At 42.7% G+C, this 27,443-nt stretch overlaps 1 protein-coding gene across 2 annotated transcripts in view; it reads right to left on the bottom strand.

The window, feature by feature from the left end:
* The window catches only part of LOC103359185 (glypican-5-like), a 105,956-nt gene that overhangs the window by 4,653 nt on the left and 73,860 nt on the right, over positions 1-27,443 (bottom strand). For both annotated transcript variants that reach the window (XM_008284416.1, XM_008284417.1), the window contains one exon: positions 17,533-17,674. In XM_008284416.1, the coding sequence (XP_008282638.1) occupies positions 17,533-17,674 (142 nt within the window). The remainder of the gene's footprint in view (positions 1-17,532; positions 17,675-27,443) is intronic.

Here is a 27,443-nt window from a genome sequence, read left to right as displayed (position 1 = left end):
TTTCCCTTCATTATTCATATTATAATTTTATACTAAAATGCAGTAATACATAGTTCCGTATTTATCTGTTTTAGCATTAAAAAAATCTTTAGCATTTCATTTGGCGGGCTGCAAGGTGGTGCACTGTTGCCCCGCAGCAAGAAGGTTGCCGGTTTGCGTCCCGGTGGGGGCACCGGGATCTTTCTGCGTGGAGTTTGCATGTTCTCCCCGTGCAGTGTGGGTTCTCTCCGGGTTCTCCAGTTTCCTCCCACAAGGTCCAAAAACATGTTGAGGTTAGTTGGTGATTCTAAATTGTCCGTAGGTGTGAATGTGAGTGTGCTTGGTTGTCTGTCTCTAAGTGTGGCCCTGTGATAGACTGGTGACCTGTCCAGGGTGTCCCCTGCCTTCACCCTAAGTCAGCTGGGATAGACTCCAGCCCCCCGCGACCCTAGTGAGGATTAAGAGGTGTATAGATGATGGATGGATGGATTTCATTTGGCTTAAAAGTTCTCAACATGTGAAGAAATTCTACAACTTTTTTCAGGTTGATGACAAAAGAAAAAAAAAAAAGAAAAAAACAAAGAAAACGAGTTAGTTTAGTTTCAGCTTGTTCTATTTCCTATTCTTTCTCATCTATTTGGAAAGAAAAGTATTTGTGATACAACGTACATTATTTAAGAAAAACATGGGTCTAGCAAAACAAAATAGCACTATACTGAAATAAATAATGTCATGACATAGTGCAGAAATGTTATATAGTTATATATAGTGAGAATGTGGTAATAGCACAACAATAGAATTGGTAGAAACTTGAGAATATTTAAGTTCCTAAAAGCAAGCAACAACTTGAGGCACACAGAAAAAAAAAAAAACCAGGAGGGAAGGAGGATAATGGAATGTGATGTTGTTGTCATAATGAGACAATGTTAGCAGATAAGCTGTGCTTCATAAGCTGGCTCATGTGTAAATCCCCCAAATATGGTGGAGGGGGGAGAGGAAAGAAGGGAGAACAAGCGAGACAGAAAAACACAGGGTGGGAGGGAGTAAAAGATGACATAGAGGGTTAGAGGAGGAAAACAGTTAGTTCAGCTTTTCAATATGAGGAGGATGAATCTCCATCGTCACTCGTATCACGACAGATGGAATCAATCACCTCAGGCGACTTGAAGGCTATGCGATGGCACATCGTCATGCGTCTCCCATTACAACAACAGTCGATGACATGTGTTCTCCATCAGCAAAAGACAAATGTGATTTAATATATAAAAAAAAGTTTTAGAATAGGCAACAAACAGCGACACAGAGGAGCACTGACAGTGTGTAAATGTGTATATATGTGTGTGTGTGTGTGTGTCCGAGACCAGCATAAAAAATAGGCTGCGGTAGCTTTCATTTGTCATTCAAGCTTGCGGTAAACTGGGTCATTGAGAGGAAGAAAGAAAACATACATCTGACCAGTCAACTTCCACTCTGATGTATAATAAGTGTGGTCGCAACCTTCGGAACTACACATATAGTTGAGAGACTTGTTGACCTTTGCATTGGCCCAGTGTGTGAGAAATAGTTCACAGTGTCCTCTGCCACTAATGCCTCTCCAGATGGGTAGCTTGTGTGTTTGGAGGAGCCTCCATTTCCCACTGGCCAAAGAGGAACAACAGCTGCTTCTAACAAGCCGGGCCGAAGCACTGAGGAAGGGGTGGACCTGAGGCTCTGGCCAAAAGGGAGGAGGGATGTGAGGGGAGGGAGAGAGGAGCAGAGGAATAAAGGTTGGAAGGTGAGTGGGAGGAATAACAAATGACTTGGCCACCAGTTCTTTGGAAAAAAGTCTGACGGACAGAAAATTGCATGATGGTTCTCTGGGCAACCATGTCATTTTTCTACTGCTGCTTCTCCTTCTCGGTTTCTTTCGGTTTGCCAGTCGTACAGCCACGGCTGCCTCACAGATTAAATCCTCAAACCAATGTAGAGGAAAAAGGCAAACAATTCTCTTTCTGTCTTCAACTGATAAGATTTAGCCTCTCTTTTAATCAGCATGTCATGCATATAGTGGGCTACCAGACTGACATCATGAATGCTCGCAACACACTAGGATGCACAAATACTCGCACACCTGAACACCTGAGGTAATGGGGCCATAGGGGCAAAGAATCTACCAAGAGACAAATCCAGTGTGTTAACCCTGGAAACTCACATCCACATATATATGTTTTGTATGCTACCTGTGTGTGTGTTTGTGTGTTGTGCATGCCTGCATAGGACGCCTTGCTCAACCAATAGCTGCAGAGCTGTAATCCAGCGAGGAATGGTGCTACAGTGTACCGGGGATTAGCAAACTGTTGCACTACTTGATATGAAGGTGACAAGGCAGCTTTTCCACACCGATATATGATATATTAATGTGTTCAATTGTTTTCTATTTCGCGGAATTAAAATCAACACAACATTATGATATAGCGGCTAAATGTATTTACAGTGCAACCTGATGTTTCACAGCGTAACTTAACCCTGCAAGGAAGCTACATGGTAAATAGAATATCTGTGTATAATGACCTTTAAAGCGCCTGTGTGAGTTTTCAGTCCTCTGCCTTCCTTGGACAATTATGAAGACAGTCAGAAGGTGGAGGTTTGATTTATGCCACAAAGAGGGAGTATGGTAGAGGTGGGTGGGGGTCAGCAACTTGCTTCTCCTCTCGCTCATTCTCACCGTTTTCTTTGCTCTTGGCTCACAACCCTTTCTTGACCTTGCAGCTCTTCTCCCTGCTAAGCAGTTGATGGGAGGCGGATGCAGGGGGGTGGGGGGCTGTAAAAGCGGCTCACGGGTCTGGGTTTTGACAAGGCCACTGGATGTGCCTCATGGCGATGTTTCATTACCAGAGGCGACCTCTGACACAGATTTTACTACTTGCACAGTCAGACACATAAATGTAAGTATGCACACAAGCAAAAAGATTTACGCTGCTAGTGGTGCATGGGCGCACACACACACACACGAACGCACACACACACGCGCTGTCTAAAGTCCAGACAATAACGTGATTAGCTGGTTGGCTCTCTTCATAACATGTACTTGGTTCTAGCTTGAGCTCAATACTTGCGAGCACGCATCAGAGACACGAGAAGCACAGTTTATTCAACTGTTCCTCTCTTTCTCCTCCAACAGCCCTGCCAAGCGGCTAAATAATGACACTGTTGATTTTCTAGATCAATCCTTATTTGCTGTAAAACAAGACCTTTCTGCAATAGCCATTATGTCTCCGAAGCGTGGGTGCCAGCTCGCCGTTTTTCAAATGCAGTGAAGTGAGGAAAAATGATTTGTACCATTAGTCTCTGTCATTAACGGTGACAGAGCATTCTCGTCGGATCTGACTTGGTGTGTAACCTTTGCTGGTTATTTGGTACCTGCCATCTCTCCCTTAAAGGACAACGAGGCTCTCTGGTCCCCAAGAGATGAGGGAGAAGAGCCGTAGAAATGGTACAGTGCTCCACCAGTTTCTTTTTGTATTCAACCATCCGTCCATTATCTGTACATCACTTAATCCTCTGTAGGGTCGTGGGGGTGCTGGAGTCAGGGGACACCTGGACAGGTCACCAGTCTATCACAGGGCTACACTTAGAGACAGACAACCAAGCACATTCACAGCCACAGACAATTTAGAATCACCAGTTACCCCAGAATGTCTTTGGACTGTGGGAGGAAACCGGAGAACCCGGTGAGAACCCACCCTGCACAGGTAGAACATACAAACTCCACACAGAGAGACCCCAGACCCAGTGAGGCTGTGAGGTGCAAACCAATGCTCCAGCATGTCGCCCTTTTGCTATTCATTCCAAAGACATTTCTAAAGTTTTAGAACTGTGGATTTTACCCTGCTATTTTTCTCAGCTTACTGTATACTGCTTGGTAGATAAGCTGTTTGCTGGGCCACCTAAGGGGCTCAACCGTATTAAGTTCTACAATACGGACACAGTCACTGGAGAAAATAGGTACATACAAAAGAAACTGTACATTTTGTCAACATATCTAAAAAGGCAAACATTTGATCCTCTTAAAAAAAACATTGCCCATAAATAAACATGGTATACTCAGACAAATAGCACATACAATTGACGTTTTGTTGTCATTTATAATATACTTTAAAAAACCGATAGGCTCCATGGAAAAGTAAGTAAAGAGTTCCACCCACCTTCATATCCATACAACTAGAGTCAGGAGTTCCAGATTAGGTGATTAGAACCTCCTTAGCCAGGAGTGACGGGTCCTATTTAAATCTCTGACATATAGCGTCTGGTGCTGTCTTTGTTACTGAAGTGTGTGGTAGCACATGTCAAGATCTAAAGACCTCTCTAGGGCCTTAAAAAAAAACAAAGGCTGTGGACACTTATAAGTCCGGCAAATCTGAAAGTGATTTTAAATGACGGCCAATTTGTCTAGCACATGTAGCCCATGAGCAGATTTTTGATGTAAAAAGTAGTCTGCAAGAACCCGAAAATTTCACCACAGGTTCTGCAGGTAACTCTTGCAACTGTTGTTGTGCAAATGTGTATGGCTACAATGAAAGAGCGAGAGACCAACAACGCTAACAAGAGAATGTCATAACACCTGTGAAGCATGGTGGTAGAAGTATTATGATTTTTGGGACGGCTTTAGCACCTCAGGGACTGGGTCGCTTGCAGTCATTGATTCTACTATGAATTTTGCGTCATATCAAAGCGTGCTTGAAGATAAAATGGGGCCATCTGTTCAAAATTTTAAGATAGAATAGAATAGAATAGAACTTTATTGATCCCTTTGGTGGAAACCTCAGGGAAAATGCTGAAATGAGATGAACCCCAAGTGGATAATGAGCCTAAACACACCACAAATTCAGCATGAGATGACTCACAAGGGAAAAAAATGGAGGGTTTATTGAAAGGGCTAGTCAAGAAAGAAAATAGTCCATGTTTGTATCCCGTTGAAATGTCACGGGGCGGTTTGAAACAGGCACTAAACTGCAAGAAAGCCCTCAAACATCTTGCAACTAAAGGAATTTTGCATGGAAGAGTAGCTAAAAGTTTCAGCAAGCTCATGTCAGAGAACGGTGGACAATTAAGCAAAATGCCTACAAAACGTTATTTCTGCTTAAGGGTCCAATACCAGCTACTGAGACTTTTACACAAGTGGACTATTTCATCTATTGATGCTTTTTTTTGTTGAATAAAAGATGGAAATAGCTAATTTCCCTTTTGGTGTTTTACAAGCATATCACCTCTATCTGTTGGCACTCTTTCAAAGAAGATCAAGTGTGTTTTTTTTTTTTGGTTCAAATATGTTGGAAAAGTCAACAGTTTTCAAAGGACATTTTTCACACATGCCTACATATCATTTAAGTTACCCCTTAAGGCACACATCCATTCAAAGACAATTATTACTCCTTGGCTGCAACACTGTTGTTAACACAGCTTCATTGCTTGTATGCCAAGCCCCTTACACACCGAGTGGTATGTACAAGTCTTTTCTATTCTTGGGAAAAGCCGGCATTGCTATGAGCTATCAGTCTGCCTCCAATCAGACCCCTGGACACCAATAAAAGACTGATGCTCCTCTTGGTGGCTATGGATCACGGGTATCCTGACACTGTTTGCTACAGCAGCAGAATGCTAAAACTGTGTGGGTCACTATGTTTCTTAAGGCCTCTCTTTCACTGTCTCACACGGACATTTACCTTCCCAAGCCCTCACACAACGTTTTCTTATCTCTTTTCACACACACTGTCTTACAAAGAGGGTCTAACGGTAGCGGGTGTAGAGGAGGGGAGGATGAATTCACACAGTTCATTACTGGCCGTCCATCTTTGTGCTTTTTTTTTTGTCCACGACTCACTCTTTATGTGGCATGTCAGGCAGGGGCTCCTCACCCCATCAAACTAATCTCCCTATTCTGTTTTTCCGAGTAACACACTGACGTACACACACACACATCTCTGAGAACAGTCCCTCTGGTTCACAGGCAACCTGTATAACTAACTAGGACTGGTACGAGGTCTAAGGCAGGACACTCGAGGGGCTAAAGGGTCCAAAATACTGGGGCACCAGTGGGGTACACATCTTAGCCTACAGCTAACCTAGCAACGGGCATGGCAGCATGGCAACTCCAGAGCAGGAATTGATGCAAAGGAATCTGTCCAGTGCAATTCTTGGCAGTCTGAAGCTATTAAGCTCCTTGGCAAGATTAAAATTTACACCCTTTGCACACACACACAAACACATGTACACAGAAACAAATCGGCACATGGGGCCCTGGGAGGACAGTGACCTCCACCAGTCAAAGCGACAGATTCTCGAGATGAAGTGGAATGTTAAGAAAAAAAGCATATTCTGTCTAAGAGGGAGGTTAAAGGCCCAGCACAACTCCTCTATCTCAGACAAAGACGCACATTCACATCGCCATTCACACACATGACGCGCGGAACACACAGCGCACCTGCGAGCACTTCAAACACCAGATGCCTCATTGCATTGGCAGGTGTCTGGTTGTCCTTGTAGACAGACGAGCGTGAAGGATGCAGAAATAAACTCGCATTCATATTCTCAAGCTCTCTCTTTCACTCTCACACACATGCATGCACACACTTCATCACCATCCATTATAGTGGAGAGGAAGTGCACATCAGGTGTCGCACAAGAGACGCTGTCAGTGTGTGTCTTCTGACAACATTTCCCCTGACTGGAAACAGCCATTTGGTACAGAAGACTTGAGATGAAGGATCTCACCTGCTCCTCCCTCTGTGACAGAGCCTTTTCATGACACACATTTTGACTTGTTTGCATAGCATAGACGTTACTAACGACACCGACTATGCTTCTGTTCTGTTTAAGCGTCTCAGTGAGCCTTGCTGCTAAGCCAGAACGCACAACACCAGAACCCGAGGCTCAACCAGCTGAATAGCAAAGGAGTCATGATTGATGTTCATTAATTAAAATCAAAAATATTGGCTGTGAAAAATTTTCTTTAATCTCTCACACAGAGTGTATCCTCTTGCCTGATGAATTTAATACAGTGGGGTCAATACGTTTTTAAACAGCGACACAGTTTTTGTCATTTTGTCTCTGTCCACCACCACAATGGATTTGAAATGAAGCAATCATGATGTGACTGAAGTGCATTCTTTCAGCTTTAATTTGAGGGGTTTAACAAAAACACTGCTTTTCGAGAATTACATTTGAATTTTTTTGTATTTTTAACATAGTCACACCGTTTTCACAAGCGCAAAATAATTGGACAAACTAACATAGCTATAAATACAAGGATTATTTTTAATACTTGGATGCAAATCCTTTTCAGTCAGTGACTGAAACCCATGGACATGACCAAATACACAATTTAATCCTTTGAGGTGCTTGCTCAGGCCTCTACTGCAGGTGCATTCAGTTGCTACTTGTTTGTGGGTCTTTATGCCTTTCAGTTTTGTCTCCAGCAAGTGAGAAGCATGCAAAATTTCTTTGCCTGAGCATATCATGGTCTCTGCAATGACTCCTGTGTTTTCCCCAGCGTTTCCATTTTCCCTTTTCTTCATAACTCCAGTGGTTCCACGTTTGTCTCACTGTTTGCTTGTGTGTTTGTGGGCATGACCATTCTTCCCTGTCCTGGGCAATCTGCCGCTTGCACACCTGTGCCTCCATTACCTCATAGGTTTCTAAAGAATACCTTCCCCTGCCTCCCATTCAGTCCTCACCATATTGTTCCGTCCAGTGTTCTCAGGCCTTGCATTCTAGTTCTGTGCTTAGTTATTCACGTTTTTCCTTTGCTAACAGTACTTTTCCCTGTGCCTCAGATTCACTCTTGCCTGCCAGCCCACATGACCAACCCACCCATCTGCCTGCCTGTCCATTCCCGTCTTCAGCCACGCTCGCTTCCAAGCCCACAGTCAGCCTGCTCACCCTCTCCACTGACCACACTCACCTCCAAGTCCCAGCCTGCCTGCTCACTCTTCGCCGCCATTCCAGGCTCTATTCCCCCCCCTCGCCCCGCTCCCGCCAGCTCAGCCGCTGGATCATTAACTCACTTCTCCCCAAAGACTGTTCACTCTGCTCTGGCTGCTTCCAGCCTTCAGTGCTCTCCAGCTCCCTGCCCTCCATCAGCCTTCATTCACCTTTAAAAACTTAAGTTTCGCAATAAGCCTTTCAAACATTCCCCTGAGTCCGTGTGCTGCGTCTGTGTTCACTCTTTCCTGAATCCTAACATAAGAAGCTCTTGGGTAGCTTTTTTTTGTGGTATGTTTTGGGCCATTATCCATCCGTGCTGTGCAGAACCCTCCTATCAGTTCTGCAGACTTTGCCTGAATCTGAGCAGGAGATATAGCTCTGTACACTTCATAATTTATCCCACTACTTCTATTAGCAGTCTGATCACAGATACATACCAGCAACCCCGTTCCACTGGCAGCCATACATGCCGATGCAATGACACTGTCCCCACCGTGTCTGACGGATTATGTGGTATGCTTTGAATCATGAGCCCTTCCTTTTCCCTTCCCATCCTTCTGGTACAAGTTAAACTTGGTTTTGTCTGTCAAAAGAATCTTGTTCCAGAACTAGCTAATATTTCAACTTTAATCTGAACTTTCTGTTCTTAAGCATCACCAGTGGTTTGTGTTCTTTGCTTAGTTAGATGGTGGAAAGAGGCTTTTCATCGCCGAGGAAAGAATTCTGCCGTCGTCTATTTTAGTTGTCTTCAGTGGTCTTCCAGGCCCTTTGGTGTTGCTGAACTCGCACAGAAATTCCTTCTTTTTAAGACTGAAGCAACTAGTTGATTTGGTCACTCCTTCAGGTTTTACCATCTTTCTGATAAGTCTGTTCAGTTTATTTCAGCCTATTAATGGCCTCCTTTACTTGCATAAACGCCTCTTTCCATGAACATGCAAATTCAGCAGCACCTGTCTATGAAACTGCTTATCAGTTAATTGTCCAATTACTTTTAAGCCTGTGAAAACGGAGGCACGATACAGAAAATGTCTGTAATTCCTAAATGCAATATTTTGGCTGGACCCCTTGGATTTAAGCTAAAAGTCTACACTTCAATCACATCTTAACTGCCCTCATTTCAGATTCATTGCAACGTTCAAAAACGTACGGACGTGACTGCATATTCAACATTTGCTACTAATGTTCAAGTGACACGAAGAGCTGTGAGATGCAAGAAAAGAAGCCTTGGTATGCATAAACTGTCATTAGCGTGCAACCTGCTCGGTGACACAAAGAAGCGGCAGCACTGCAGACATAAAAGCAAAATGCAGAGAATAGAATGCAGCCTTGTGTTGCTTCATGTGACCGGCCTCCTCTGAATTAAACCCATCTAAGTGATACTTGCCTTCTCAACTTCAAAGTGTTGCCTGAATTCTGTGTGGGTATGAAAAAAAAAAAAAAAAGCCCATTGTGCTATGATGTTATAAATGTTTGATTTTGTGGGGGCGAGTCAAATACTTTGATGTAAACTCTTGGTTGCATAACTGACTGCAGTTTTAGAATCAAATTACTTCGAGCTGTGTGCGCTGTCACCGGGCCTTCATATCGGATCTGTAATCAGCTAAAGTGAGAGTTCGACCCCCTCCCAGCCCTAAGGCCCGACAGTCTGTTCCAGGTTCAGCTCTAATTGTCACATTAGTTATGGATAAGGGAGAAGGGCTTTGTCACTCTCACCACTGGTCAGTGGGATTGGCCTTTAATGAGGTGACTTGTCTTGCATGCGTGTCTTTGTGACGCACACACACATACAAAGCCTGCACACACACTCTCACACTGCAGGTAGTCGATACAAAACTGGGCTCATTGCTACCAGCCTCCATTATCTGACCACTCATGCAATGCTAATGCGCATCTGCCATCTAAAACAGATACTCTGACCGTAGTTTTGCTTTAAAACTAAAGTTTGCATCTTTCCAGTCTGAGATAGGATTACCTTTCTGTCTCCCCAGTGGGAAAATCCCAACCCGACTCCTCCATGCTTTCTTTCCTTCTCCCCTCACCTAGTTTGTATTTCCCCCTGCATACCGCGCTGAGATGAGACAAAGAGGATCATACTCATCCCTGCTTATCCTTCTACTGTATTTTTCAATATCAGTGGAATGTCTGCCTTTATTTGCTCAGTGTTGTGTTACAGCAGGGATGCCAGTTTTTGTGTTCGTAGCCAGGGTTGGGCTCCAGGCGAGGGAACATTGTCAAGGGGGTCACTCGTGTCATCCCCGCCCCATCTAACCTGCGTCGCAACCCCCAGCGCAGGAGCCCGAGTGGTGTCATTAATAAGGCAGAGGAAATAAACTAGCACTGTCACAAAGTCAGCTGTAGGTCTGTCTGTTAGCTTGTGCAGCCAGCAACAAAATATTTCAATAAATTCACTGAGCACTGAGCAAATTTGGTCCTAATGACAACCCAGAAGCTATATCCAAGCCTGACTTGTAAGCAAAGGGAAAGGACGGTGCACCGGGCTGTTATGTACACCTGAAAATTATATCTACTGAATTTACAGCTTTCAATAAAGAACATTTTATGAGTGTGGACACCATCTTTAAAATGCCATTGACTGCTTGGAAACCTGTACATGTTGTAAAGGTTTCTTATTATATTAGTGAATAAGAGTTCCCCTCATGGTACTGCAATCAAGACTTTAATGTGGCTATGCTATCAGAGCACATTCCATGTTCTTCTGCTGGTAAACTTCATAGCAACCACAGAAAAACGCAGAATTCTATGCAGCATTTTCACTCATGTCCATGGGTAGCAACCTCCACCACTTCCTTTGGTTTATAACCTGTTGCCGCAACAGAGTGTCTTGGTGTTTCCCAACCAGGCTCCCAAAGGTGTGCTGGAGAGGCTCAATCATAAAGGCCTTACAGATACTGCTTAGAAAGGAAATGATGATGCTGGCTAATGAGAACCATTTTCCTCTGATGACCATGCGCCTAGGGAGCCTTTCAGGCTAATATGCTCTCAAAGTGCTATAAAAACCACAGGGCAGAATGTGCCAGGCAAAGGAGGAAAAGAACCCCACTGAAAGGAAAGGTGGAAGATTGTGTAAAAGGGATTGTTGAAGACAGCAGGAAATGGCGGACAGTTGATCACAAATAAAAAAATATGTGATAGTGATGTGGTGAATAAAACACAGACATGTTGTTAGCTAGTTTTAATTGCTGGCAAATGGGTTTGAGTACATATTAGCTTGAGGGATTTCCCTTGATTGTTCTTGTTGAAGCGTACTTTCCATATTTATTTCACAGAAAAGATGTTGACACTTTGCAAAATAATTCATAGGTTGTATCAAGCCAAGTTTTGAGAAAATTATGCAGTGATATTCAGTGTCAGATACAACAAACAGATGACTCTGCATATCTGACAGAAAATATGACGCACTCCTCCCACATCTATCCGCAAACCAGACCATCTTCCTGCCCAGCCAAAGCCATCTCTGATCCTCTTGTTCCTTCTTCTACAACCCTACTCTGCCCCGCGGAACTCTCTCTCAGCCCCCTGAGCTCCAGATGAAAGGCTAAGGGAAATGGCAGTCATACTGGTAATATCCGCACCGGGACGCAGCCACTACATCTGCTGGCCAGCCAGCTTCGATGCACGCCAGTTCCAAGGGGCCCCATCTAGTCCAGGACCTAGGATGGGAAGATTGAGGGTTGGATTGGTTCTGTCAAGCCTGCCAGGGCATACAAGCACCAAATCCCCCGTCCACCCTCCTAACCGTCCTCTCTCACGGTAGATTGAATCATAGGTTTGTGTTGCATTCATCTCCTCTGAATCTCTGCCTTTTTTTTTATTCTCATTTAGCTGTGCTTCCATGCCTCTGTTCCTCTTGTACAGTAACCTCAAATCAGACAGCTTTATGGCATTACCCCGCCATTGTTTTCACTGTCTCAGACCCTTTTCCCTCCTCTTCACCTTTAGCTATGACCTTGAGTCCTCTAACTTGCTGCACTTCACCCTTAATCTCCACTCTTCTCATCTTCTTGCAAGTTTTCTGACATGAAAGGCAGGTGCGTGCTGGTTCCAGGGCAACAGCAGGCTGTAGTGGGCTTGGGGTCGATCCAGTGTAATCCTACTAACACCAGTGTAGGTTGACCGTATCCTGCCCAAGCAGCCATTCATGTCAGGAATGTGCTTTCCTTGCCAGGGCGAACAGCTGCTGCACACCTTTATGGCCTTATAGGCTTTAGGGAGAAGTTCTCTCTCTGTGCCTTTGACATTCAGGTACAAACACAACAACAACCCAATAACCTTATTAGGCTGAAATGTCTGAGATGAACCATTGTCTCAAGGTCAGACTCAAAGACGTATCACACACATATTGTCTTTACGACATTAATACAGAGGCCTACACAAGAATACAGCTGCGGATAGCAAAATATTCATAAAAACTGTATGTGTGTGTGTGTGTGTGTGAGAGAGAGAGAGTGAAACTGTGGGCATTGATGGATGGGGAGAATAGATTTTGCTCTGCTGCCCTTCAGACTTAGATTCAAAACCTGCTGATTGGGACCTTCTTGTGCCATATAGACCCACCTTTCCATAAAAAAATGTGTGTGTGTGAGGTGTTATTAAATGTAACGCAAAATCCACAATTTGCAAGGGGGGAAAAAAAAAAAAAAAATCCCAAACTAGCAGGTCTAGATTTGAAATAGCATTCAGATTTCACATCCCTCGGGATCAAGTTTGCACTCTCACACACCAACACGGAACACACAGCCAGCTGTTTCTACTTCTTTGAGGGGTATGCGAGGAGAGACGAGACGCACAATAATCTACTTCTGAATCTTTCAATCTTGTCATATTTAGATAATTATGTTCTTCGACAGGATGGCAAAACAAAACAATCATTGCCAGTGGCTTCATGTTAGACAGGCTTAACCACTGAACTATGGAGAGTGTGAAAAAAAGCAGAGGGGTGTCTTCGCTTTCTTCATAAGCTCACCAGTGTTCCTGACAGATGGTGTTTGTTACCAAAGGAGAATTGTACTTTCATGGCTGTACGATTCACAGTTTTTCGCTGCACATCCCCGCGGCTCAATCACAGGAAATGTTTATCCATGCATTTACTTCTTCTCCTCTGAGATGGATAACCTGCTTCCCCCCTCGTTTATTTTTTTTTTTGTTTTGTTTTTATGACTTCTCACACCCTTACCAGACTGACTGCCTCAACAGCAGCTTAAACGCTATAACAGCTTTTATATTCGAATGCAAACGTTGTACCGGTGGGAACATTATTTATTGTTTTCCACCAAGTTCCATTCCAAACTTTTAAGATTTTATGAAAACTACACGCAAACCTCTACATTCTTCTATATCTCCAATTTCTATTACTCTGATTTGCCTCCTTGTTTTTTTTTTTTTTGCGAATCTGCACCGAAAACCAGATAAGAACAAACTGTGCCTACTCTGCCAGTGACTCAGACTCAGACTCATTGAAGCAGACAGACAAATAAAGTACTGTTCTACCTTTTGATGCGCAGATTTTTGGAGTCTCCCCCCTCTTCTGATAATGGATAGACAGTGGTCTAATGTGCCACTGTGGGTATTTTAGAGCATAATACGTTAATGAACAATCTACAAATGAATAGCTTCTTTGGAAGGAGCAGTGTAAGCGTTCCCGGGCTAATACAGTTAATAAGCCATAGTCACGCCACAAAATGTACCACAGAAGAGGCTCTCATAGCTGCAGGGAAGACAGATAATATGGTTCATTAAAGATTCACTGATTTATTCTCCTGTTCATGGCTGTGGCAATGGCAGTTCGTACATGACCAGGCCTTGTTTAGCTGGCACACATAGTAGTATGTCTCCAGGCAAGAGGAACAGGATCTGAACCAAGATCAAGCGGGCATTACATCATGCAATCAGACTGTGCTTTCTTTAAGTAATGGGGAGCCCAGCAGAGTATGCAAAGAGAATGTGACTTTTCCCAAAAAAATCTTGCCTGTAGTTTCATTTTGCATATTTGTAATCCTTTATTTAGCAGGGCAGTGTAAATTAGTAACATTGTGCTAAACACTCACAGCTCACTTTCATGTGCTTTCCCTCGAACAATCCTTTGGTTTTCACAATTATAGATTTTAAGTATGTATGTAGACACATCTCCATCTGCATTCTTAAACATACTGTGTGCTCAGTATGCAGGAGGCGGCACGAATGAATCCTATCTGCTCAGCAAGACTTGCAGCAGTTCCATCACATCTGAATGATGATAGAGACAGTGAGTCTGTTCTCTGCAGATTAGCGCTGTTCATTAGCTTGGTAATGAAGTCTCTCTTAGCAGAACAGTGGGCGGTCATGCCCCCTTTTAACATGGACCTTGGGAGCTCTGCCACAGTTACATAGAGGCAAACAAATGCACAGACAGATGAAAAAGTAAAACAGGCCCAGCAGTGTATTACAACCTCACCCAGCTAAGAAGTCCCAAGAACTGCCAAAGTTGATGTTTGAATAATCAATGATGGTTCAAGTAAAGTCAAAAGACACGTTGCTGGAGCTGGTTTTCCCTTTAGCACATGTAAATCCCAATCCTATCCCATGATTTGCCAATGACCAGTGAGGCAGACGTCATCAAACATCAAGAGGCGAAGAAATGTAATGTCATTAGATGTCAGACGGTGAGCCCTACGTTACTTTTGGGTCTTACAAAATAGTAACAGTCTGAGAAAAATTGACACCTCAAATTGTTTAGTTCGAAAGGGCAGTGTGTGAATACAGCATGCGACTGAAAAATGGTACTAAAGAATGCCCATTACCTTCGTCATTATCCACCTGAAAGCTTTTGAAATTGCCAAATAGTTGAACATACCCAGAACTGAGCTCAAAGCCAGTCCTGGTGGATATGAATCAATGCTGTACCAAAAACGGCCTGTCCATGTGTCACTGAAGAAATGCGCCATCTCTTGACATCAGTCTTCAGAGAAGCAACTCAGACTGTATATAATAGTCAGAGTGGCCTTGTGACAGGGCCAGTTATAAAAGGGCCAATGCTGTAATTTGTCTTAATATATATCAATAGACCAATCAAAAGGCGTGATTTTGTAACCATATGACAAAAATTCTTTTAAATGCTGAAAGACAGCAGAACAGGCAGCGGAGCCCACCAGGATATGGATTTATACTTTGAGCACAGACTAATGGGGTTTGTTCAGCAAATCTCAGACAACGGTGTTGATTGATTATCCCCTGCTGTTGGGATACCGGTGCTGCTGTCAGAGCTCCGACAAAAGCTGGCATTTTTTATCCACATCGCAACAAGGAACAGGGCTGAAAGGGCCCGTCCAGACCTGTGTGTAACTGAGAATGTAATAGTTATTGATTGGTGTGGTAACCGTATTGTGTTTATTACCTTCTTGCTACTCTTTTGTTAAACTAGTAGTTTTAAGATAGCACCTTAAAGCATCCCACTGGCTGCTTTTATATGCTGACTTAGTGCCCCTATGTCTGGTGAGTATTATGTTGCACATTTCTATATTGTAATGGCCTCATAACAAAACTTTAGGTGTTTTGTTCTAAATTATTTTTGCATTGACTGTTACAGTTGAGTTCCTTTCAGGATCTATACAGCTGAAAGGACTCAGTGCAGTACAGTGCATGGTGCCGAAGTTAAAGGAGGTTTTGATTATCAAAATTGTCATTATGGTTGGAGGGAACACTGATGAGATATGCTCTGCTTCATGTTTGTGTCTTTGCTGTCCAGTGCAGTCCGTGGAGCTCATCATCTTATGGAGGAAAAACGTATCAGCCAAAAAGTGATATCAGCGTTGAGCTCACGGTGGCAAAAGTTAAATATGTTGTGAATGTGCATGCAGGTACCTTGACAGCGTTTGCATTTAGTGAAAAATACTGAGCTCACACGACGGGGGCTTCAAAAAATTCTAACAGATGTTGAAATCGTGTTGCATCACACACATAAGGAGACACTTCACAGATATTCTGCTCTCTAATCTTAGATATGCACGCACTACAGCGTTTGAAAGTAATGGCGCATCACACACCACAGGATATTATCAAGATTATCCTGCCAGAGGGAGCGGTCAGGAAGCAGAGCACCACCTTACGTGATCTCACGGGGAAGCAGATGTAAACAAAATGAAGACTGGGGAGCGACAACTTGCTGTTAATAATACTTTGCAGTGAGAAAAAAAAACAAAAAAACAAAAGCAGAAGGCTAAAGGAGTCCGTATGAAAAATAGCTGCAGTTGTGGTTTAACAGGGTTTCTGTATTCTTCAGTTCTTCGTCTTCAGTCGTCAGATTATTGACATGTTGATTCAATAATCTGGCAACAATGATGATGCTGTGACACCAGCAATTCAAAGAGATAAAAGCTATGTGACAGGACTACATTTTAACAATCATTTTAAAGGATATTTTTTGGGGGGGGAGTTTGGCCTTATTTTGATCGCGGAAAGCAGAGCGGTGACCTGCATTGAAGGGAAACAGAGGCAGGATGACAAGCAGCAAAAAGTCTCTGGCTGAATTCAAAATGGGGACAATGTGATTACATGGCCAGAATTGTAAACATCTAGGCCAGCAGTATACTCCACTGTCTGCTGCATTTAATTGTGTGCTCATCACAAGGTTAATGTATATGGCTAGTCCACACTGTACAAAGTGTGCTTGTGTGCATTTGTGTTGGACAGAGCAAACATGGTACATGTTACATACGAGGAGAATGCTGATTCAGCAGCTGGCATTTCGGCAGTCTTGCTCTCGGGGAAGCCAAAGAGGCTCAGCTTACTCAGCTGGGATCTTATCACTGGGCCTTTCCCTCTTTGTATTGCCTGTCTGCTTGCTTCTACAGCATATAGTATCTCCAGATGGCCCATTTACCAGCCACGTGAAGAAAAAAAATAATAAAAATCCGAACCTTTATACCTAACCTGTCGTCGGCTGATACTGAGTGTGTAGCTCATTGTATTTGTGCTCTTCCTTGTTCTTTGCTGCTCCCTGCACGCCAGGAAGACAAAGGTTTACACCAGATTCCCTTGTTTTACTGTGTAGGTGGAAAAATCCCAACATGGTAATTAGGGATGATGAATGTAAAACGTCTGGAGGAGATCAAATGATTATCATCAAAGCCGACACAAGCCCCAACACCTCCTCTCTGACACCTCATATGTGAGTGTGTGCCCATTGAAGTAAACTAGCTTGTTGTCTCGACATCTAAAGAACCACCTTTGCTGGAACCTTGGCAGAGTGTGAAAATGTGAGTGACTTTGTGGCAGTAAAACAATTCGAGGCTTGTGGGATTAGAGAGGATGGAGAGAGAGACAGAGAGAGAGAGAGAGAGGGGATAAGGCCTTGTCAGAGGCAGATCTGTCCTTGGTTACATACTGCACAAAATAAGCTACGTGGAAGTAGAGCACAATTAAAAACGGTGATATTGTAAATCATTATATCGGTAGACATGCATATAATTTGGAATGACAATGATGAAAGGCGTGAGGGTTTGATGTGCCAGTTGGCAAAGGGAAAAGCAGTAGAGGAATGAGGATGTGGGTATATGTAAGAGTTTATGCAAGTCAAAGTGGGCATGTGTCACTTACAGTTCTTTTCCTGACCGTCTCCTGAGGACTGACAACCGTCTTCATCATCACAGTCTGTGGTGCTGCCCTCCTCTGTTTCCCCACTGCCCAGCTCATCCCAGGCCTCCATCTGGCCCAGTTTTGGAAACTTCTCCTGGGTCTCCTACACAAACACAGCAATAGGAAGCATATCACACACTGGGACGTGCATAAGATAATATTACTGATTCTCTGTTACCAATGTCTGAAGGGCAATGCATTCAGGAAGCCATGATTAGACGGATTTAAAATTAAAAACACAGATAAATGCCTGTTAGCGAGACAAAAGTAGTCATCGAGCCTCCTTTTATAGTCTCATTTACGACACTTTTTCAATAGTCTGCGTGTGAGTCACACATTAAATTTGATTTCCTGCAGCTGAAACGGGAAACATCATAACACAAGTATATTTGCACGGCGAGTTTTCGATGCTACAACAGCGTGTCATATCGGCGAGCGGTACAGTGTGTTTTGTTGGAACACTGTGCTTCCCTGTGTCTCCTGTGTAACAGCTCTGAAGTTGACATATGACTACTTTTGCCCTGATACATCAAGCCCTGTAAATGTCAGCCAGGGCCCAGCCGATGATACATAGCGTCCTGGGGAAACAGAAGTGCAGTGTGGGTGGTGTATAATAGCGAGAGCCCTGGGTGGTAGGATGATGTGTTGCAATTAATTACAAACACATTTAAGAGGATTTTTTTTAAAAATGAGAATGATTCCAGAAACCAAAGAAGTGTTTTCTTTTTTTTTTTTTTGTTTAGCTCATTTAAAAATCTCAAAAAAACTTCTAATACCAGCTGATATGGAAATGTGTTACATAGCAGCACTGGTCATCTTTTTGACGCTTCTCTTCTTGATTTATTGCCACAAAAACAGGAATGACAAACATCTTATTGATTTTCTCCCGAGTTCCTTTCAGCACTAGTTCGCTGTCGAACATGAATCAATCAAATAATGCACTGGGAAATTTGTACCCTAATGCATCAAAACAATCTCATTTCATACAGGTCTGTTGTACAACATGTTTTAATTTTAAATAGATCAAGAATCCTTTGCCAGACATCTGCTGTCACAGCTTACTTTAACTTTAAGATTACTTTACTGACTGGAGGAAAATAACCTTCACCTACACTTCACTGTTGCATCTCACTTAAATTGACTTACAGAAAACATGCCACATTACTGCACGACTACAGATCTGCATGAAGAATTTTTCAGCCCGGAGCCTGAAACACGACTCTTTATGATGCCCTTCCATGCTAGCATGAAGCCAACTAATTGGACCACCCGCTGGCCCTTCCTGCTGTCCAGCGTCGTCAAGGTGGTCTTTGTTCCATCACCCAGTGCCTGACAAGGAGCTCCCCTGACACAACAAGAAAACGATCTTACGGAGCTCAAAGGTGAGACGGAGGCATGAAAAGTCGGAGATTGCAGGACGTACGGTGCTATCCGTTTGCCCGTTGTCGCTACCCTTAGGTTACATGTGCATACACGCGCAAACACACGATTAAACATTCATGAGAAAACTGACAAGATCAATCCTGGGACACAGCTGACCTTCATGTGGAGGGAACAACCAGTGAAGACATGTTGAGAGGTGAATAGGAGGAATGGGGGTGGGACTTCAGGTGTTGAGGGATGACAAATATCCTTGCCACTGACACCTCACCATTGACTCATTCTCACACCTGACAGCAAAGGAGACTTTCAACTGCTTGTCTCTTACACCTTCAATGTGCCAAAAGAAACATTTCATGGAAACAGACGAGCACAGCGATTATAATGCAAAGTACAACTCCGAACGAAGACTAAGAATCTGCAGCCGCGTTAGCAGCTCGATGAGGCGTTACTTATGCACGGCACAGTTTTAACATGCTGATGCACAGGAGGTATAATGTTTACCTAGTTTAGTGCCTTAGCATGCAAATGCTTGCAAATTATCAGTATAAACACAGAGTGCAGTTAAGATTCATGGGAATGTTCTTGCAGGTATTTGGTCGTAAACCGAAAGACTGAACAAATTTGAATTTTGACTCAATAACAGCCCTGCATGAAAAAGTCACACAACAGGCACAGAAGTCAGTCGGATACATTGTCTTGAAACCTCAACTATCTGTACCAAATGTCACGGAGATCCATCTGACAGACATTTCACACAAAACCAAAAATATCAACCCTCTGGTCATGCAAGAGGAAAAGTCAGGGGAAGAGTGAAATATTAAAAATCTATCTCCTGGGAATCCAGAATATTTATAAAAAAGGTCATGACAATTCATTCAGTGGCAGATGAGATATTTCAGACAAGACCTTCCTCACACAAGAGGTTATATATATTTATGTAAAGTAGATACCCAGATAGTTAAGGCCTTAAAGTGACAAGTAGAAAAATTGGGACAAATAATGAGGGACCCACAAAGGACTTCGCTAACGTCGATGTCAAAAATGTCGGATTGTTTGCAGCTCAACTAGTGTCAGAGCCAGTGAAGGAGCAGTTATGAACATATTAGTATTCTTTCTGTTTGTCTTACCAGAGCAGTGATTACAGCAGTCTGAAAGGAAGAGTAGATGAGGAAACTTAAAATGATCCTGACACAAGCGGGTACTTTTGACACTGTAGCTTATTACATCTGTCATGTCACCCATTATATCCAATGTGAAATCACATCTATTCACTCCAGCCTGAGCGAGTAAAACGAGCGCTCCAGTGCAACTCTACAACCACGCCGGGCTTCGTGAAACTCGAGTGGGCCCTTAAGTACAAGCAGGTAAAACAGATCGCTTACAGTCAGAGCAAAAATGAAAGCCGTTAACAATAGCGGGATGTCTCGGTTTTCGCAGACGGACAGCAAGGTACAAAGAGATCACTTAGAAAAAAAAAATGTGAACAATATCGCACGCTGGTTAGAGTTGTGTACTTTATGGTTATGAGCTGGCTCACATTACAACCTGCTGACAGACTCTTTGTGTGCGCTGTACTGGTTCTGCCTGTTAGGAGATGTGATATTCTGAAAAAGGAGAGTCTCATAGTTCATCAGAGACACACTGAAAATGTTCATTTCATACCTCAGCTGTATACAACTATTCCAAGCAATATGTACAATACTTCTCATTAGACTTAAACCCTCCCCTGCATCAGTCTAAATATTTCTGCACAAGCCTGCAAGGGCATGATAAGTGGTTGTGAAAGACAGACAGCAAATAAGAGAGAGGCAACCTTCCTCGGTTCCAGACGGCAACAATGATAACACAATTAACCTTTTTATTGTAAAGCAACTAAATGAATTCAGAGCACACTCCAAGAGTTTGCAAGCAAATGCTCTGCTGAGCAGCAGAACGTACTGAACCATCACCACGCTAGATAACCAGTTGGGTATTAAGCTAATAACTACGATGTTGTGGGGATGTTTAACACAATGCAGCGTGGCCCAGCTGTCCTTAAAGCATGTTAATTAGAGAAGGAATCAATTAAAAGCGCCGTCGCAATGGAAACCCCGGTCAGTTTAATTGTCGATTGGCTGTGGTCCAACGCAGTTTGTTGTGTTGTTTTGATTGCGTCAGTGTTTAGATATGTCTTTCTCTTCCATTTTGAGTTCTATTAAATCGCAAAGGAACACACGCTGAACTTAACTACGGTATCCGACCAACCCAGAGAAGAAGCACATTTCTGATTCGTCCTTGGCGCTAAAGCGATATACAATTTTTCAATACGAGTTCTTAAAGACTGTTGAATGCATAATATGCAGTGAATAGCCTCTCTCGCTCCCTTTTCTGTTCTCTGGTGGAAAATGACTGCTGCTCTGGGTTTCAATGAGTCTCTTAAGCAGTTTCTCAAACAGGCTTTTTTTTTTAAAAAAATAAAACAAAAAACTTTTCCATCTCCTTTAGAATAGAAGCTGTCATCATACCAGGAGAGAAACCTTTTTAAGTACAAAGAACACAAAGTGTGAAAAAAACATTGTGAGGACCTATAGATCAACTGTATGAATCATGATTCCTTCACGTAAAGCTAACGGATACGATGATACAATACAAAATATATCCATGATACCAATAACAACATGAGGGTGGGATCAAGAAAGCAATAGGACAAGTACACAAATAGTGAAAAGAAAGAAAGACTAAGTAAGAATTCAAATAAGTATTACTTCTTACATAGAGTTCAGACAGGTGTTTGTAGTTGTGTAAGCTGATGAGGAGGGGTGAGAGTGAAGGGGCTGGAAAAACCCCCCCAAAAAACAAGATGCCAGCCTTTACCTTTAAGGCCTGCCTTGAAATTACCCTGGCATCCAAAGACAAATCAGGTATTCCCGAAAGGCTTTGAATAAAATCCCAAATCATGAAATATTTTCTAGCTCTCCTCTCGCCGTGCCAACTAATTCTCCTCTCTCTTTCTTTTCAAAAGCATTCTTTAGTCGGAGGATGACGGGGCAGGTTTGAGAGCATCAAGGGCTGAATTCCTGCATGTAGTTGACTGCATCCCAGTCACGCTAAAATCTGCACTGCCAGGAGTAACCAATCACCTTCGGAAAGGGGTTTGGAAGAAAGACAGGACTTTTAAGTGTGTGTGTGTGTGTGTGTGTGTGTGTGTGTGGCACCTAATCGGCAGCCTACTATAGATACACGCTCCAGTTTTATGTGGAAACAGAAATCTTATAAAATGTAAAAATGTGAAACGCGGTCAGGGATTGGATATGAATACTGCAACTGATGAAGGAGTTGTGTAAGCGTATGTGTCTGCGCACAAGTCTCCGCATGTGTAATATGCGGGATATTGTTGTCGAAAAAGTGAACCGAGATCATAAGTCATAACCTTTTGCGTGCCCACATCTAGACATGTGCTCTTTTTCTTCGCTAACAATTTGAAACAGTATCACCTCATTGAGGGCGGGCGGCGGTAAAACTGAATATGCGGACAGAGAAAAAGAGAAGGAAAGGAAACCCTGGAGGAAACTGAAGAGGGGAAAAAATGACAGCAGTAATCTCCAACAGTCTGGACAAGTTCTCTCAACTTTTATATTTAAATTCCCTTCGTTCTCTTTTCATACTGTTAAGGTTCGTAACGCTTTTGTGTAAAAATAAACAGCTGGGAGACAAAAGAAGCATGTATTTATGTATGTGTCTGAATATGTCGCGGGCTTCAGAGGAAATGGCTGCAATTCTTTCTATATCTCAGGCAGCCAAAGGAGAGGAGGAAAAAAAAAAAAGAGAATATTTTTATAGTTTCAGTGTGAACAGACAGAAATGGAGCGTTCTAGGAAGAGTGACACGCTGCAAACAAAACGAACTATAGATAGCTCCGCTGCTCGAGCATCCTGCTGATTGTGAAAGAGATACAGTGCAGTTGTTTGTGTGGATTTATGCTATCTGTTATCATCCTACAGAAAGTTTGCAATTAACATCCAGCAGAAAGTTCCAGCCTGGACAGCAATAACAGCTATTAAGAGTCTGGACAAAAGCAAAAGCCGAGCATTGCTGTCCGTTACACAGAAAACAAAAAAAAATGATTCAAAAGTAAAATCAAAGGCGTAACAACAAACTGAGCCAAGCACTTTTCTGCAGTTATCCCTTTCCGTGGTTAAAAAATGAAGCCAATAGAAACCATTTATCCAAAGCTGACAGCCACATAGTTTTGCCTTGTTGACCTTTTTATTTGGAATCCATATTTCACTATGGACAACAAAAAGATGAAGTTAGAGCTCATAGATCTACATCTTATGGACCAATGACCAGCATCTGACATTGGAACAAATAGCAGACAGCCTGCTTTCTCTATACAGCAAGCACGGATCCATTAACAAAGCTGTGTACTAAAAATTGCTAATTTTACTTTTATATTTGTATCTCAAGTGTATCTCATAATAAGTAATAAGTAAAGAGCTCGATCAGAAGCTGCAGCAGAGACAAAGCTGCGAGTCTGGCACCAGCTGCTGGAGGTCAAAGCTCCACGACAAACTCTCAGGTCACATTCTCTAAAGGAAACTGTACATTTTAACACATCACTTCATGGATATATGTTCACCGTCTGATTGTCAAGGGATGCGAGAGGTGCAGTTCAACCTGGGCCAAGACAATTATATAAAGAAAAAGCACAACAATGCAAAAAGAAAAAATAGAGGATGCTGTCATTATGGGAGTAACTAAGCTTAACATTAGGTTTCAGCTCCCTTAATTACAGCCTTATCGTACCACCCAGCAAGCACGCTAAGTGACCCAAATCAAACACACCCACAATCTTGCATGACAGAAGGTGCATGCTGGGTCTGGTTAAATGCTACAGGCCAAAACGCTCACGGTGGACCTCCGCAGCTGTGGCTCCGACGTTCACCTACAAACTTCTACCTTTAATGAGGTGCGTGAGACTTTTCTGCTGCTTTTGATTGTTGTGATTTAACATCTTGGGGATCACGGTGTGGCAGCAAGAATCAGTGAACTGGTTATATTGTGGATTTAAGGGCAGGTTTTCCAGCACTTTTGCCCTCCCTGTTCACATTCAGCGACAAAACACATGAAGCTGTTAACTATTATACTGATAAAAAACAATAACATACATCCAGATCTGCATCACTGCAGAGCATACTGGCTGATTGGTTTTGTGATAAATATCTAATTCCTATTTTGAAACAAAATAAATAACAGCAACAATAATAATAAAAAGAAGTTTGAAAATGTCATTCTTTCCGAGTTACGGGGCCTTAAACGAATCATACGTCCGATTCCACCATCAACCACATCATTTAGAGTAAAAGTACACAATGGTCAATGAAATGTGGTTACAACTGCAAAATATTGATTGAACACAATTTATAGCAGGGATATAGAAAATGAGCATCACAAAATACGACCCTGAGTACAATAGCCAACAGTTCCTTTAAGCATATTGAGCAATATTCCTGGAAAAATACTGAATCATTTGTCTCGTCTTTCTTGCTTGCTTCTACATCTCAGGTGTTGTGAGCCAAAAGTGGCCACGTGGTGGTGTCAGCTCGTCTTGGCCTCGCTTTAAAAATAATGCTAATAATGAAATCAGTGTGAAAAACAGAAACTGCTCATGCTCTTAAAAATAAACATGTCTACGTCTGAGTAATGCTTTGAACGTTTTTAAACAATATCAGAGAGACACACCCCTCCCACCGCAAGTTAGCACAAGCCGACTGTGTTGCTAACCGTCGGTGACACTTTATTGGCCGTGACCTCACGTAACCCTCATGACTCAATCGCGGCAACACACTGTGGCGCTGTGCTGTCACGCCCCGCTCCTGTCAGGCAACCGACTGAAGGCAGATTGTGTGTAATGTATGTGTGTGTCAATAAACTTTGACTTCTGTCAGGCAAATATTGGAGATGTTACTGAAAAATGTGCGACAGTTCGAGTGACATCAGCATTTTCCTGGGAGCGTGTCCCAACAGCTACCTCGCTGATGAAAAGTTGTTGTAAGAGATGTAAGGGTCAGAAAACAGTGAAGGCTGCTCCTGTGCTGCTGTGAAGCTGAAGCATTTCAGACATCAAACTGTGCTTCAGAAGTACTCATATGGCAGCAGGACAAAAGGTTTTGAAAAGCTGCTTTGATAAGGTATCATGTCAGGTCATTCACCGTGGACTCCCATTATTATGGTAGCAATCAGCCCACATACTGGACTAATCAATGCAGCTTCTACGGAGCATACAACCCTAAAGCCCACATGGCTAAAATCCTTTTTTTTTAGTGTTTTGTGGTTTCTATGAACTTGGGGATGTAAAGTAAATTCTGTTAAGATATGAAGAAGTATTTCTGCAAGTCCTCAAGACGCCTCAAAAGCACACAGACTCTCAGCTGTACAAGTCAGCAAGAATGTTACCGAGCTGCCACACTTCAACTAAGGAACCAACTATTATCGAGCTTAAACTTTGCATAATCCTGCCCTCTTACTGCCTGCTGATTCTGATGTGAGAATTTCGGTATGAGCAGCTGCCTCACAGTCGAAATGGTTTATTTATTTTCTAATGTTTCTGTTAACTCTAAAATGTCTCAGCGACGAGCAAAGCACGGCAAATGTTCTGCTGCTGGTTGCAAGAGTGAACACAAGAGTCTTCATGTACCCCCCGCATCTGAGAAACTGAAGATCCAGTGGATTACTTGTATAATTGAGTGCAATATCACCACAACAACAAGAAAATCCTGTCAGCGTTTGCATGTTATGCGGTTAATGTGGCTAAAATGTTTCCGTCGTCAGCACTGAGTATGAAATGTATGAGTACCAGAGTATGAAACAGTGACTGAAACGAAGCCCAATGAGACTTAATCTTAACTGGCAGACACTTCATAGCCATTTCCAAGCTGTTGTTCTGCACCATTAAAATACTGCTTGTACTGCAACATGCTAAAATCTCACCAAACACAAAGTAGGAGTTGTGCTGTGACTTCTGCAACATGTGTATGTAAAAAGAAAAAAGAAAAGAAAATTACACGGCGAGAACGTACGTACAAAGTGCTGGTCCAAAGTCCTTTGTGTCTGTATCAGTCAGGGACAAGTTGCATTAATTTACTGAAGAAGTGCATAATATAGGGTTCTTATATTATTTATCCATCCCTCCATCTGCTCTGATATTCCAACACTGGTCTTTGCATTTGCCTTTTTCCTCACTGAATATACATAAACTTATAAGACGTAAATCTTGAACTGAATTGAGCTGAATTATTCAAAGCAATTTGAATTGACATCTTCAGAATCAAACCAGAATCTGATCTGAAACTCATTACATGTGTATAACTCATTATCCCAAAAGGGAAAATTTCACAGAAAAAAACAACAACTCGTCTTTCTTCCATATTTACAAAGTAGGGGAAGCCATAGGAGAGCATAATCCCACCTCTAGATAACCTTCAGAACATGATGTTTAAACATGTTTTTTACAAACGCACGCCGTATCAGATCAGAACAAGATTGAAAAAGGGGGATTTTCATAACTATGTGCCTGAAACACAAACAGGCCACAGATTTTCTCTACATGACAAGAATCAGTGTCTTCACGGGAACCGAAACCCAAGAGGAGAGCAAATATGACCCAATGTAGAAAAACAGTCACAGTTCACTGGAATTTTATGAGCTTTGCATCTAATTACGGCGGTAAAAAATGTTATGCTTAAATTACAGTCTGGGTTCATGAAGTTTGGTTGCCAAGCTCGCAGAGAGCCCTGGGCAGTGAGACTTGTTGCTGTATCGTTGCCACAGCAGCAGCAAAGAGAAGCAGAGCTCCTGTGAAGACCAACTCCATCATCTTCTTCAAGTGGAAAGAATCTGTCCCCTCCCTGTGACGGGCTGCCAGCTCAGCCCAAGCACTTTCTTCATCCCCGGACTCCACTAACTCTTTAAAGCTCAAACCCTTTCAGACTGCCTCAGGCACTGCTTAAACATAAAAGAGCCATATACTATGAAGGCATATTAAAGTCACAAAACCAACTTTGGGTTTTTATCTAAATCTATATGCTTTTTAAGAGTCATTTCGTTATTTTTGCAGTCTTCTAAATAGCATGCACAACCTGCCCTCGCTAACAAAAGCCCACAGTAACTGAGTCTGTGCGGTGGCTGATAGGGCCGTGGACTGACAGCGTCCACTGAGGGGATCTGCTGAGTGTGTGTTTAACAAAAGTGTGGCTTCTCTGATGTGGAACCTGGCCGGGGCACTGGCCAAACCAGACAGCAATGCAGTAGTCGGTCTCATCGATCACACGTAGAACTGGCCTCTGTTCTCTTTTTTTTTTTTTTTTGATGCCGGAGACTTTCCAAGTCCACAGCCAACACGGCTTTCACTATTTTTAACGGCGCTATGTGTGTGTGTGTGTGCACATAGGTGTGAGTCTGTGTGTCTGAATGAACGATAAAGACAGAAATAAAGCGTGGGAATGAGCGTC

The sequence above is a fragment of the Stegastes partitus genome, unplaced genomic scaffold (assembly GCF_000690725.1).
Source record: "Stegastes partitus isolate 25-593 unplaced genomic scaffold, Stegastes_partitus-1.0.2 Scaffold358, whole genome shotgun sequence".
NCBI lineage: Eukaryota > Metazoa > Chordata > Actinopteri > Pomacentridae > Stegastes > Stegastes partitus.
This window is presented reverse-complemented; position numbering and strand designations above follow the sequence as displayed.